The following is a 13,867-nucleotide window of genomic DNA, read 5'->3' on the forward strand; positions in this document are numbered from 1 at the left end:
AGGGCAGAAATGGGCACTTGGGACGCACACAGGCAGGGGTGCATTACCAAGCCAGAATTCTTCTCTGCGGTCCCCAAACCCAGCAGCATAGGCTTTCCAGTTACGATAGAAATCCTCACGTCCATTCTTGCGTCTCAGGAACACCTGGAACATAAGAATCAGGGTGCACATTAGGTCTCAGAAGAAAGAGAAGGCATCTCTCTGAGAGGAAGGGCATCAGAGCTGTGGGAAAAGCACCAGTCCTCAGCTCTATCTGTCACTAACTTGCTGTGTGACTCTGGGCAGGCCACCTCCACCTGAAAAACAGGGATTAAAAATTACGATGGGTCAATTAAAAATTAAGATGGATCACCTGGTCTAAATGCATCACTCTGGGTAGGACGCTGATTTGGGGAGAGGCCATGCACATGGGACAGGGGGATGTGGGCACGCTCTGTACTTTATGCTCACTTTGCTCTAAAAAATAAAGTTTATGGGGCCCCTGGGTGGCTCAGTCTGTTAAGCATCTGCTTTCGTCTCAAGTCATGATCCCAGGGTCCAGGGATGGAGCCCTGCATCAGGGTCCCTGCTCAGCAGGGAATCTGCTTCTTCTTCTCCCTCTGCCCTCCTTCATGCTCTTGCTCTCTCTCTCTCTCTCAAATTAAAAAAAAAAAAGATTTATTAATTAAAAAAAATACTACCCAGCTCAAACAGAAATGGGATTGAAATAATTCACATCAAACTCTTAGCACAGTGGTAGACAGCAAATGTTAATCAAGCCACATACTGGGCTCCATGACCGCCCTCATTTTTATGCATCACAGAGTTGTTTGAGGATCAGATCAGATAAATTACAAGAAAATTATTTTCTTCTGTTTTTTTTTTCCCCCCCAGTTTCTTCCCCATTCCTTTCTTTCAGAGACAGCACCTGAGTGTCTCTGGATGACAGGCACGATCTTGCAAAACCTCCAAACATCGGTGTCTGAGTACATGGGTGGACATGCCTCCCCCTCCCCTTCCCACCGCCCCTGCTGTGCCCTCTGCCCCCAGGCCCCAGTCCTGAGAGCTGGGGATACTCACGATCCATCCACCCCCATCAGAGGTCATGTCACAGAAGACTTCCAGAGCCTGAGCCTTATCACCATTCAGGTAAATGGTGTAGAGGCCAGAGGTGGTGTCCCCATTCAGCATTGCTTGGGAGCAGTCCCGGGGGAATGGGTACAGGAGCCCAGCTGCAGGATAAGAAGGGAGAGTGGGCCTCTTAGAGCAGGAAGATTGGGGTAGGAGCTTTCAGACTGCAGCCCCACTGCATGCTGCCTGGATGTCTAGAGGCAAGCAGCTTGACCTCTCTCCGGTTCCGTTCTCTTGTGTGCAAGTCGGGGATAAAGCCTCTTTCGCAGCAGTGCAATGAGGGTTTAAAGATTATGGCTGTAAGGCACCCAGCTCCATCCCTTCTATTCATGGAGGTCACCAGTGATGTCAGCGGGGTGGTGGGGTGAGAACAGATCTGCTCTGAGGAACGAGTATCAGGCTGACCTTGATCTACCTCGAGCAGACCCAGGTCCTGGCAGGATGGCTGGGTGTCTAGCTCAAGTCGGTGGCTCGCTGTGGATCAGGGCACTCTATGGAGCATCTAACAAGCATGCTTTCCGAATTCTTCAGAGGATTTGGGAGCCAAAGACGAAAGTTCTAGTCTTGAACTTGTACTCCTTTGCCTCAGGACCCTGGAGAAGTCATTTAACTGCTCTGAGCCTGGGAGGGACCAAACACGAATGCCTGGGAAACGTTCAAGTGCTCTAATGTGATGCAAAGCAACGTCAAACTTGACAGAAACGCAATCTTGGGCTATGCCGAGCAGGTGGGACAGAGAGTTAGCTGTTCTGACCTGACCCCTTCTGGCAAAGGGGACCCTGGCTTCTGCAGCAACGTCAGCAGGGGTGTGCAGAGTGACTGGAGCCGTATGTGAAGGGCAGGAGGCACTGGGATGCCCTCTGGGTACCGCACGCTCAGGGCTTTCCAGAGGCCCCTCTCCCCCTCTCAGGAATGTGCACGTCCTCTGAATTCACCAGAGAAATGCCTTGCACGTTTGCTGTCTGCAGACCACACCTGGTGGCCACGCCTGGAACTCCCGAGCCCAGATCTCCCTCTCACTCATGCTAGAACCTACAGTCATTTCATCTCTGGGAGCCTCTGCTACCCCTGCAGAAAACGGGACCTGATGATCCTACCAGCTTGGTGGGAGGACTGGTTTTGATTTTGATCATGGGTGGGTTTTGTAATGGCCCACACGCTGAAGGAAAAAAAGGCCTCAGCTTATAGTGAGCCCAGCCCCTGGTCCGCACACTGGGCTAGGGGCTCAGAGAGCACAGGGGTCTTGTGAGGAAGGGATACTTGTGAATCCCATAGATAAAGAAACTGAGGCTTGCAGAGTGGCAGTAACTTTCCTAAATCACCCAGAGCAAGTGGTGGAGATGGGGCTTGTGTCCAGAGCTCTCACTACTGGCCCTCCTTCCCTCTCACCACGAGGTCCTTAACCTTCTGCACCCACATTCCTCGGGCTTGCAGGGAGAGGCAGGCACTGATCCTTTTAAGAGATTTGAGGGAAAAACTCAGTCATAGTCAGAGGAGAAGTTGAGGGTTGGTCTTGTCTCACAAAGTTCGATCTCAAAGCCCAGCGGCACCCGGAGCCCCTTACTTGTGGTAAAGACAGTCTGGACCAGCTTGCTCCTCAGGGGCCCGTTCAGTGCCTGGATCTTGGCCGTGTAGTGGGTGGAGGGGCTCAGCTCCGCCAGGCTATAGGAGGTGGTTTCTGGACCCAGAATGACTTCCTAGGGGCAGAAGAAGGAATGTAATAGTCCTTTGCCACATAAATCCTCAGGGTATAGATGATACATTCATTCATTCACCCATCCATTCATTTCTTCATTCAAAAGGATCCACTGAGTCTCACTCGATGTCAGGCTCCATGCTCACTTCTGGACATGAGAGACAGGGGAGGGCAGCATGAGCAAAGGTCCTGAGGCCAGAAGGGACAGAGGAGGAAGTAATAACCTAGGTGAACCACACTTTGTGCTGGGTGCTGGAGTGGTGGAAGAAGTGGGCAAAGACCTGATTACAAAGGGCCTTAAAGTGCCAAGCTACGGAACTTGAAGCTTATCATGATAAGGAATGCAGATTCCCAAAAAGTTTTTGAACAAGTGAATGAAGTGAACCCAGCTTAACTTGGAAGCAAGATGAATGACACAAAGGGCAAAGGGTTTAGATTCTCAGACCAGTTATATCAGTGGTCCCTAATAAGGCTCTTTCTCACGGTCCTTCGGGAAGCTTGAAAATAATACAAAGCCTGGGCTCCATCCCAGACTGGCCACATCGTAAGAGCTGGAAGTGGGGCTCTCCCAGGCACATACTGAAGAAGCTCCCCGAGCTGTTCGGATGCAGTCAGCGTGGGGATCTCGAGTCAAGGGATGACTGCAGGAGCTCAGCAGGCAAGAGCAAAGGCCTGAGCCGACCCAGCATGTCTCCTTCTAGAACAGAGATATCCAGGAGAGGCATGTGTGTCCCTCCACCACCAGACCTCTTCGCACTCCCCCCTGTAGTTTGTGACTGCTCACGGCACTGCTGTCTGGAGAACATTTGTTTCAGCTTTCAGGAAGTCTTCCTCCTTTTCAAATCCTCTTTCCAGCTTCCAACGCCAGCGAATTCACTTTTTAGCAGATGACCTTGGTGTCTGGTATTCAACCTACGCTGCTAGCAAACCCAGCCCAGCTGTGCTGTGACCTGCAAACACGGCTGGCGAGGTTTAGACAATACTGAGTCAGTGCGGAGGTCCCGCAAGGTTCTCTCGCATCCTCACGCTGGGCAGGTGGGCTCTCCTGATTCTTCCATGGGGGAGGGGGGCGGGGGACTGACTTCCAGAGAAGCTGAGGGACCCACTCTCACTCCGTAAGTGGTGGGGGCAGGGGCCAGTCTTAACTCCTGTCTCCCCACAACCTGTCCAGGACTCTCTCCTCCTGCACCAGGTTGGTTTTCTTGAGTGAAACATACAGTGATGGGGACTAGACATGCAGGAAGGTAAGTCAGTAGGCTGACACATGTGACCCAGTGACCTTTACGTGGCCCCCAGGTCTGGTCCCTGGGGAAGGATCAGCTATTAAGCTGGGTTCATTGAATTACTTGGGGATAAAATTACGACTCAGCTCTCTCAGCGGCTGTGCGAAGTCCTTTTCTAGGCAATCAGGGTAGATTGAAATGAGGCTCAGGACTTGAGGTAAGCTCAGTTCTAGGAAGGGGGCTGGTAAGTCCACTGCACTCATTTTACAAATGGGAACACGACACCCAGAGAAGTTGAGGGACTTGCCTCCACGCACACAGTGAGTCAGTCTGTTGTTCTGCCAAGTCAAAGAAGGGCCACGGGAGTAACTAGAAATGTGTGTCCACTTCTAGTCAAACATGGTGGATTGGACATACCAGTTTAGCTCTGCTTTCTTTTAGAATGAGAGTGAAGGGACAGAAAGTACAAGTCCATGAGGATGAAGTGGATGACAGATGAGACAGACAGAGGCATGCCATGTCCACAGAATCCTGACGGATGGGAAGGGCTGCGGTGGGGTACCGAGCGAGGGGACAGAACCCAGCAGGCTGCGGGGAGAGCTGGCTGAGTGGGGGTGGGGGGCCAGCCCGAGGCTGGCTGACGAATGCCGCAGGGCCCAGCAAGTTCAGGAACGGAATGTGTACAAAAGCAAAGATGCCTTTGAAGGCCAGTGTGGGGCATGGCTGAACAAAAGTTTGTTTAACAGCTTAAATAAGGAACAGATTCCAAGTTCTCCCCATTTCCCTAACCACCCACCCCACCCCGCCCGCCCCAGTCTGGATGGCTGTCCTTCCCAGTCCAGATGAAAGGCTGAGGTGTACTCTCTGGAGACACTGAGCCAGAAAGAAGACTCTGGATTCCAGCCCGCCAGGCCCAGCGGAGCTATCTGGGAACAGAATTAAAGGTGTGTGCACCGCGGGGGCCCAGGCTCCTCCTCCAACTCCACTCCAGGCAGCTTGGCTTGAAGGAGTTGGAGGATCCTCTAGGGAGGTGGATTAGGTCAAGAGAAAAGGCTTACGGAGCTGTTACTTTCGAGTCCCCCAACAAAATCGCTGGGCACTTGCTTATTCTGCGGTAAGCCCTGTAGCCCCGTTAGTTGGCAAGCCCTGTGTCTGCCGTCGGAAGTCCCAATAAGCTGTTTCGTTCTTGACTCAAGTACAAAAGGACCATCAGACCCTGGGCTGAAGTCTCCACCATGAAAGATGAAGACCCAAACCAAACAACAGCAGTGAAACAGAAAAAGAATGAACGGACGAATGAATAGAACTTGGAGACACTATAAAGGTTGTAGAATAAAACACCAGTAACAGGGCGCCTGGGTGGCTCAGTGGGTTAAGCCTCTGCCTTCTGCTCAGGTCGAGTCCCACATCGGGCTCTCTGCTCAGCAGGGAGCCTGCTTCCCCACCCACCCCCGCCTGTCTCTCGGCCTACTTGGGATGTCTCTCTGTGTGTCAAATAAATAAATAAAATATTAAAAAAACCCACCAGTAACATATACTCTTAGAGATAAAGAGGAGAGGATAGGCGGGATACAAACAATATGCAAGAGAAAGACGGATGAGCCCAGAATAAGGAAAAGATTGTGGAAATGTAGAGTGTGATGACCAAAATGAAAAGTTCAACAATGAGTTCAGAAAATAAAGTTTAGAGATCAAGTTCACTTGCGTGAAAGGAAGGGCTAAAGTTATTTCAAATTGGAAGGTAAAAGAAAAGATGTTAAGGGGCAGAGAATATAAATAACATTTGTCGTAAATAGTATTAATAATTGTCATAAGAACGTGGTGACGTATGTTTCAATATATAATGGAATGACGCCATCGTGATATTGTATCTATGGTGAAGATGCTAAAGAAACCCTTGGCTTTTGCTCAATAAAACATTAAAAGACCATGCAACAAGCTCCTAGAACGTCCGCAAGTCTTGTGAGCAGTGGTTCTTGACCTATGAAAACTGGGATTCTGGTTAAAGGGAGACAGGGAGGCTGGAGATATGATTGAGAAGGTCTGGCATGGCATCCAATCCCTGTTAATTTTTTTGTTTTCAGCTGCCTAGCTGCACTGAGATGTAGAAACAGCCCCGGGGTGATTCTTCTTTCCACTGAGGATCACGTCCAAGTTTCAAATGGGAGTGGGGAGTTTATATACTGCAAGATACCTTGACTGTGCCATCGACAGATTCATACACCAATAGGTAACCGGTGACCGACGCCCGGGGGGCTCTCCAGGTGAGGAGGGCGGTTTCCGACTGAACTTCAGTAGCAGTCAAGTCTCTTGGAGAATCAAGGTCTGCAGAAGGTAAGTCATTTGTCAGCAAATATGTCAGCAACTCTAGGTCAAAACTCCCTTGGCTGGGTTGTCAGGAAGCCTGGCTTTCCCTACCGTTCATCTACAGGACCTTGGGCGGAACCTTTCCCATCTGTAATGAGGAGGCTGAGTCATGTGATCTCTGAAGACAGAATTCTCTGTGGTTCGTTTCATCCTGAAGGTCAGATTTTCCTGAGCCCAACACACTCTAGATTGGCCTTGGGTGGATTTGGGGAGAAAGACACAGCTGGGAACATGATTCCCAACCCCTCTGGGTCCTGAATAAGCAAGCAGGCAGATGAATATTAATATTGGCATTCACCCCTACCACAAGAGGATGCTTCTTCACTTTCCCTGCCTGCTGCAGTTTGCAAAAAGATCTCAATATATAAAAACCTAATGGACATCTAGGAAAACATGCCTGAAAAATCCTTCTCTTAAAAATATTTCCCTGCCTAGAACAAGGATCATTAAATACTGGGTTGAGGGCCAATGGGGACTGGTTTTACACTTTAAAAAAGCCCTCATCTTAAAACCATTTCCTAGTCCATGGGGAGAACGTGGTCATTTCAGTTCAAAAGGAAATGATGGGTTTCTTAAGGTCCTGATTGAGGGGGCGCTGGTGAATTTAGCTGATGCTGATGTCATCACATTGCCAGGGTCTGACTTAAGAAAGAAGGGGTTGGAGAGCATGGCTGTTTAAGATGGAGGCTGTGGGTGGGCTGCTTCCAGCTCCCGGCGTCTCTGTACCTGTTGTGAACTTAGCAGTGATGACGGAGCTCTTCTGGGGCCCTTTCTCTGCAAAGATCCTCAGTGTGTACTCCGTGGCAGGCTCGAGGTCGGTCAGAGCGTACTCCACCGTGTTCCCGGACACTGTGCGCGTAATTTCTGGCACTAAACATGAAATACACACAGCGAGGCGGTTACCGCTCGCCGTGCTAGCCATCAGCACACTTGGCACATGGTGCACACACCTACTTCTAGCAGAAACTTTCAGGGACCCTGCGGAAAAGCAAGTCTAATTTCTGAAATGACTCACGCCCTGTTTTCTCTCTTGATCGCTCACCCCATACACAAAGGATTTATCATATGGAGACTGGATTTTTCCACACATCAAATCGGGAGGAAGGGGACCTGGGGATCAGGAGGTGTTGCCATATGGCGCTGTCTGGGGGAGCTTTGCAGCAGAGGCTCAGGAACCAGCTGGAGGAGAGCTGCAGCTAACATCTCCAAGCCTCAGGCTGCCCAGATTTAATGCTACTTGCTCTCCCCTCTTTTTCACTTACTCTCATGTGCTTTTATAATCTGACAAACGTTGTTAAATCATGAGGCTGGAGAACCACAAAAATCGGGCAGCTGCAGATATACTAAAGCCTCGTTACTGCATCTCAGACCCATTGGGTCAAGTCCAGTGGGGAAACGAAAGCATGGCGCCAGGTGGGTGTGTTTATTTCCTGATCACAGGTGACCAACCACCTGGGCTGGCCGGGGACTGAGAGATTTCCCAGGGTATGGGACTTTCAGTACTGGAACTGGGAAAGTCCTGGGTAACCTGGGATGAGTTGATCGTCTTGTTTCTCACCCACGAAACCCACTCTCGTGGACCAGGCTCTTTTCTAGGTCTGCCTCTACTAATCCCATATTCCCTGTGAACAATGCTTGGGTTCACTGTAGGTACATCACCAGCTGCCCTGACTCAGAGTTCGCTCATTGGGAATATTTAAGAATTGAAGAGATGAATGAGTGAATGAATAGAAGAATAAAAAGAACAACCCCCCAAATCTCTCTTCCCACACTCTCCAGCTTGCTCTATGCCCATAAAGAACTCTCTTAAGTAGTGGCCCAGGAGTGAATGCAGACTTTCAGAGGCTCCAGGCATGGGTCACGGCGTCCCTACATGTTGTCACTGCATGTAAAACAATCCTGAACTGAAAAATAGGAAACTTACATATGCCTTGGGATTCAGATAGTGAAGTCTTCTTCTAGAGTAGCTCATTACAAAAGCATGAATTGATTCTCTGAAAAACAATCTCTTTCTCCTCTCTCTTACTTGTATTTGATCTTATGTTTTGGTGGCCATGATGTGTTGGTGCCCCAAACAAGTGTTTAGTCAGCCAACTAAGCAAATTAATTAGCACAGATGTCTGCAAACATGAGGACAAAAATTTCTGATTTCTCAATTGCATCTGTTACCTCCTCTGTAGCCTCTAAGAGGCCCAGGATCCCCAGTGCCCCCTGAAATAGCCTGTTTATGACTATGGATTCTAAACTCATTCTTTGTAAGAGATGGGAGCTGCTGCCTGGAGAGGAAGGCTCATGGTGACAGGCAGGGAGACTAACAGGTGAGGGGGACAGGCTGGGGGAACACATGCATGCTGGAGATGTGCCCTTAGTTTTCCTCTAAATGGCCTACTGGCCTTCCTTGGTATAACCACAACATTGATGCCCTTCACTTGTCAAAAAGCAGGGGAGGATGGGTGAGGTCTCCCTTGCTTCCCTCTGGCCAGGACCTCCTCACCGGCCTATCCAGCCCCGGCTTCAGCCCATGAGTCTATTCTGAGAACCACAAGGACATCACTGGCCTTCTCAAGCTACCCATGTATTTTTGCCATCTTGGGCCAAACATGACAGGGAAGAGGAAGAACGACACAACAGACACTCCTCCTGGTGGGGAGGGTCTTAGACATGGCCTTACCTCTCTCCCCTGTGTAGGAGATGATGTAATTATCCACGGGGGCGATGGCTGGCTGCCACATGGCCAGGGCTTCCGTGTCGGTGATGTTGGCTGTCACCAGGCCAGATGGGCCATCCAGAGCTGCAAAGAAAGATGATGATATGTTGGAGAGCTAGGCCATGGTGGGGTCAGACATCAGCCCACAGCTGCTCCGCTCTTTCACTGCTCCTGGACTCCTGGGGTTAGGACACGGCGCCTGGTGTGCGCAGAGTTCCGCATCCTGAGTCTGGAGTGGGGACGCCCTGGGTTTGAGTCATGATGCCTTCCCTTGCTGCCTGGGCTCTCTTGGGTCACTGTGTCCCCACTTGTGCAAGGGGCATCCTCATTCTGTCTGGCTTTATCCTCAGTGATACTCTGGGGCTCACACGATAGTGGAGGTGGAAAGGAGCTGTATAAACATCATAGGGGTTATCGCTGTGGTTCATCACTGTTCCCAGGGCAAGAACTTACAAAACGGGGAGCCTCCCAGAGTCAGGGCTGCCAGAGGCTCTTCTGGGCTTTGAGTGAGAGCACCAGTAAGGGGGTTGGTGGGCACTGTGGAGCCCCAGAATCTGTCAGTCCCCGGTTCTAGTGTGCCTTCTCTGCCTAGCGTCTGTGTGCCCTTCTCCAAACCTCATTTCTTCAGGTGTCCCAGGGCAGCTGCTAGAAGGATCAACGAGGCACTGCATGTGTGAAACGTGCTGGGGCAACGCTCGGTCATGGGCGCTGCTATTAGTAACATGGCTGTTAACATCACTGGCATCTTTGACGTGATTCCCAAATGACTTGTATTGACAGAGGACGCTGGCCTGTTTAACCGACCCCTGCAACGACCCAGCATCCCTTTCTCAGAAGTTAATGTAAATAGGACTATGATCTTCTTGCATTTGCATTTATGACTCAATTATCCCAGGACAACAGCGCTGGGAGGCTGGAGGGCAGCTGTCAGCAGCTCATTTCAGAGACGAGGCTCCTGAGCCCCAAGAGATGTGATGACCGGCCTGAGAAGCAGGCGGAGGCGGGGTACTTTCGGGAGCCCACATGGTCGGCTCCGAGCTCCTTCTTGCTTCAGCCCGTCTGTACAGGATCTCCTTTAAATGTCCAGGACAATGGGCCTCGGGAGGGAGTGCATCCACCGTCTGCAACCGGAGAGCCCATGAATGAAAGATTTCTATGGGGGAAATACGGGCCTGTGTGGAGAGCAGAGAGGACTCTGGGTTCAGATGGGATGTTATAATTGCATATAATCAACTCTTTTCGACTATTAGGGTATTTTTAAAATTTCCTATGAGGCCCGCTCTTTGGATCCCTTAATGGATTAGACTGGATAATTGCTCTTCTATCAAAGGATAAATTGTTCAGAGACATGGCTGCCTGAAGAGAAATTTTCCACTTCATTCTCCCTCAATGCAATTCATTATTTCCCCCTCCTTACAGTACGTTGTACAAATCAGGTTATAATAGGAAAATAATCCTCTATTTTAGAAGAACACGAGGCTTGGAGTGAGACTGACCTAAGTTCAAATTTGCTCCAGCATGTAGTAGTTCGGTGGCCTTGGCCAAGGTATTTCTTTTCCCTGGATCTCAGTTTTTTCCTCTGTAAAATGGGAATGATAGAAGGCATTTTCCTGGTTTAAATGCACAGGGTTTAATAGCAGTGCCTGGCATGCAGGAGCTGCCCAGTTAGGAACGGTTACTTTAAAGCAATCCCTGTTCTCTGTCTGTGCGAGGCACCTGCTTGAAAGGATTCCCGGTGGATTCACGTGCACAGTCATTTACATCTACAGGTTGTTTTGAATAGATCATGTCATAAATTATGGCACCCTGCAAAGGAAGCAGAATTGTACCCATTTTACAGAACAGGAAACTAGATCCTAGAGAAATTAACTGACAGCTCACGTATCTCTAAGTGGTACACTTGGCATTTCAATGTAGGTCAGTAAGACTCCCAAACTGTGTTCTTTCTTCCACACTAACCCAAGAAATGAAGGCTCAGGACGGTGAAGGATGAAATCAAGGTTACCCTGCCTGTAAGAGGCCAGGGACCAGAAATGAGGTCTCTGGTGCTCCACATTCACTCCATTTCCCACTAGGATTTCCCCAAATAAAAGAAGTTTTTCCAGCTGTTGAGTCACAAGCAATCGTGCATAAGGTGAGAAAAACACCTGTGGTGAATGATCCTGAGACTGGTTCGCTTTCCTCGAAGCCCTTCATGGCGACAACGCTGACAAGGTACTCTGCTCCCGGTAAGAGCCTCACTAGCCTGGTCCAAGTCTTGGTTCCATCTACGATTACCACTGATGGTGTCCCTGGAACATGGCAAAAGCAAGATCAGGAATGGTGAACCTCACTAAAACTTACTATTGCCCCAAGAACGGGTGTATCTGATTTGGAAACGAAACTATATCTTGATCCAGTACCATTTTCTTGACTTCCTCTCATTTACTCCTGCCCTCTGGCATAAGAGAAGACGTCTTACTTTTTGTATAATGCTTTTTTTCCATCAGTGCAGATGCCAAAAAACCAGCCAGGAGAGGAAAAAAACATGAAGTCACAATGTGCTAAAAATGGCAAGTTTCCGTTCAGTAGAGAGCTGGCGTGTTTTTATTTATTTATTTTCCCCCACAAAGAATACGAAAAGCTCAGTATGTAATGTATATCTCATCTATTTAACCCATTGTCTTAGCTTTGGAGTATACAGACTCCCTTCCCAGCAGACAGCCTACTCTTTTAAGAAAAGAAGATGGTCACAGTCAAGACTGTGCTCTTATATTGATGAAGAAGGCTGCAATTTCTGTTTCCTAGAATTTCAGGGCTGGTAAAGAGCTTATATACCAGCAAGCCAAACTTCTATAGAGCTGTTACAGCCTTGCTCTGAAGAGGTATCAGCCATGCTTTCTGGACACACTACCACCTGCCAAAATGTCTTTGCGCAGATCTGACGGAGCATCCCCCCTGCCCCCACCACGGTCTTTGTTGTGGCCCTTGTGCGTTGAACTAGAACTCCCAGTTCCACTAGCAAAGCCATAACTCCCCATCTGCACTGAGATGGACACATCTGAGGACCAAAGGGTAAAACCTCACATACATGCAGGTCAGGATCAGCTTTTCAGATGAGTGTGCTCAAAGAGAAAAGGACCAGTGTATTTAGAGTCTCTGCCATTGTGTGAAAACAACACTGGGGTCTATTTCTCATAGGAGTAGAGGGGTTTCAAGGCCAGAGAGGGTCTTCATAAAATGACCCTTTGCAAGGCACTTCCTCCAAGGACCTTACAGTCCTTTACAAATGAATTCTATAGAGATGGTTTCCAACAGAAGGAAGTAATTTTCTTTGGTTCTATTTGGGAGTCTCAGAGTTATGAGAGTCTCTTCACTATCCCACTCAAACCCTCCAGGGGCTGCTCTTCCCCCCACCCCCCTTCCAGGGCCCTACCTCCTGCAATGGGCACGTAGGTAACCCGGAAGCTCTCCACCTGGGCAGAGGGCGCCATCCAGTTGACAGCAGCCGAATCTTCAGTGATGTCTGAAAAACTGATCTCCTTCGGAGAGCCCATAGCTATCAAGGAGAAAGCACATGAGAAACCCAGAAACAGTCAACTCTCTTGCTCGTCAATGATTCTCTCTGGATTCCTTATCTAAGAAGACTCAGCCTCTAGAGTTAGTGTCTGAGCCAAGCCTTGAGGATGGAGACCGCGGTGATCTGTGGTCAAGTTGTGACTTGACAGAGACAACTGGTCCCTCATTCAGGCCCAGGGCCCAGGGCCGTAGAGCTGGCATTAGGTTTTGTTCAAGTAGAATGTTAACACCCAGCTGATACCTGAGGAAGTGAGGCTGGGTGGTTTCACAGCTTGGAATATGCCATCCTATAATTTCTCAGCTGTAGCATTTTTTCCCCCAAACCTTTGCTTTCTAGTTCCTTTTATTAGATGATTCCAAGACTTGACAATTGTGTGGTGCTTTGTAACTGATAAGGATTACTCCTCATTTAGAAACCTCTGAGAAGAAGGTGTGGTTGTAGCCATTTTACAGAGGAGGAAACTGAGGTTTGGTTCACCGACGCATGTTGTTGTGGTGTGACCTTTCTGGGCCCAGGACGGGGCAGCAGAGCCAGCACAGCCCGGGGATCCTGGAAATAACATTGACATGGAAACTGACCTCGATGAACCCATTCCCAGAACTGGATGGAGGTCCAGAGCCTGGAAAGCAAGCAAAGTAAACACAATACCTCCTGCACATGGGTCTACCTGCGGGGAGAGCCTTGCCCACAGGTCAGTTTCTGCTACATAAATACCTCCCCGCAAAACCCAGTTTCTGCTGGCTTTTCCTGTGTATTTTTTGGCTTAGCTCTTTGCCCTCTTCAGCTGACCATATTTAACCAGAGAGATCAGGAAACAATTTTCAGGTCTCCGGGGAGCTCATTTCCTCATCTTTTCCCTCTCCAACCCACGTTGATCATTAAGTTTTAAAACCCACAGCCCACGTTGGGGAGATGTTTTCCCCCCTCTCCATTTCTGTTTCTCTCCTCTTTTGGCTTTCTCCTGTGACCTTTCCTCCTGGTTGTCAGACTCTGTGGCTGCCTGGGGTTCTGCCCTTTCCTTGGAACCAAGCTTTGAAACCACAAGGGCTCTGGAGCCTGGAAGATCTTGATTGTCCAAATACCGCGGAGGGCTCTGGCAACCTGGGGCGGTTCCCTTCACTTCTGTGAGCACCAGTTGCTCCATCTGTCAGTGGGAGAAGTCATGCCCACCTATGGGAATATTTTCCAGGATTAGCAGAGCTAAT

At 49.4% G+C, this 13,867-nt stretch overlaps 1 protein-coding gene and 1 long non-coding RNA gene across 9 annotated transcripts in view; one reads left to right on the plus strand and one right to left on the minus strand.

Annotated features, from left to right (window-relative positions):
• The window catches only part of LOC116872510, a 113,981-nt gene that overhangs the window by 74,941 nt on the left and 25,173 nt on the right, over positions 1 to 13,867 (plus strand). Inside the window, exons 2-3 of one of the 2 annotated variants that reach the window (XR_004383652.1) lie at positions 6,114 to 6,363; positions 6,461 to 6,649. This is a non-coding gene — a long non-coding RNA (uncharacterized LOC116872510). Of the gene's footprint in view, positions 1 to 6,113; positions 6,364 to 6,460; positions 6,650 to 13,867 lie in introns of those variants that run through there. The other variant, XR_004383653.1, reaches the window with a different exon arrangement.
• TNC (tenascin C) overlaps positions 1 to 13,867 on the minus strand; it is a 92,322-nt gene that overhangs the window by 5,707 nt on the left and 72,748 nt on the right. For all 7 annotated transcript variants that reach the window (XM_032865707.1, XM_032865701.1, XM_032865702.1 and 4 more), the window contains 8 exons: positions 12,519 to 12,641; positions 11,251 to 11,394; positions 9,068 to 9,187; positions 7,123 to 7,266; positions 6,224 to 6,354; positions 2,675 to 2,807; positions 1,060 to 1,211; positions 48 to 144 (listed from right to left, as the gene is read on the minus strand). In XM_032865707.1, the coding sequence (XP_032721598.1) occupies positions 48 to 144; positions 1,060 to 1,211; positions 2,675 to 2,807; positions 6,224 to 6,354; positions 7,123 to 7,266; positions 9,068 to 9,187; positions 11,251 to 11,394; positions 12,519 to 12,641 (1,044 nt within the window). The remainder of the gene's footprint in view (positions 1 to 47; positions 145 to 1,059; positions 1,212 to 2,674; positions 2,808 to 6,223; positions 6,355 to 7,122; positions 7,267 to 9,067; positions 9,188 to 11,250; positions 11,395 to 12,518; positions 12,642 to 13,867) is intronic.

This window comes from Lontra canadensis, unplaced genomic scaffold (assembly GCF_010015895.1).
Source record: "Lontra canadensis isolate GAN:19392208 unplaced genomic scaffold, GSC_riverotter_1.0 scaffold30, whole genome shotgun sequence".
NCBI lineage: Eukaryota > Metazoa > Chordata > Mammalia > Carnivora > Mustelidae > Lontra > Lontra canadensis.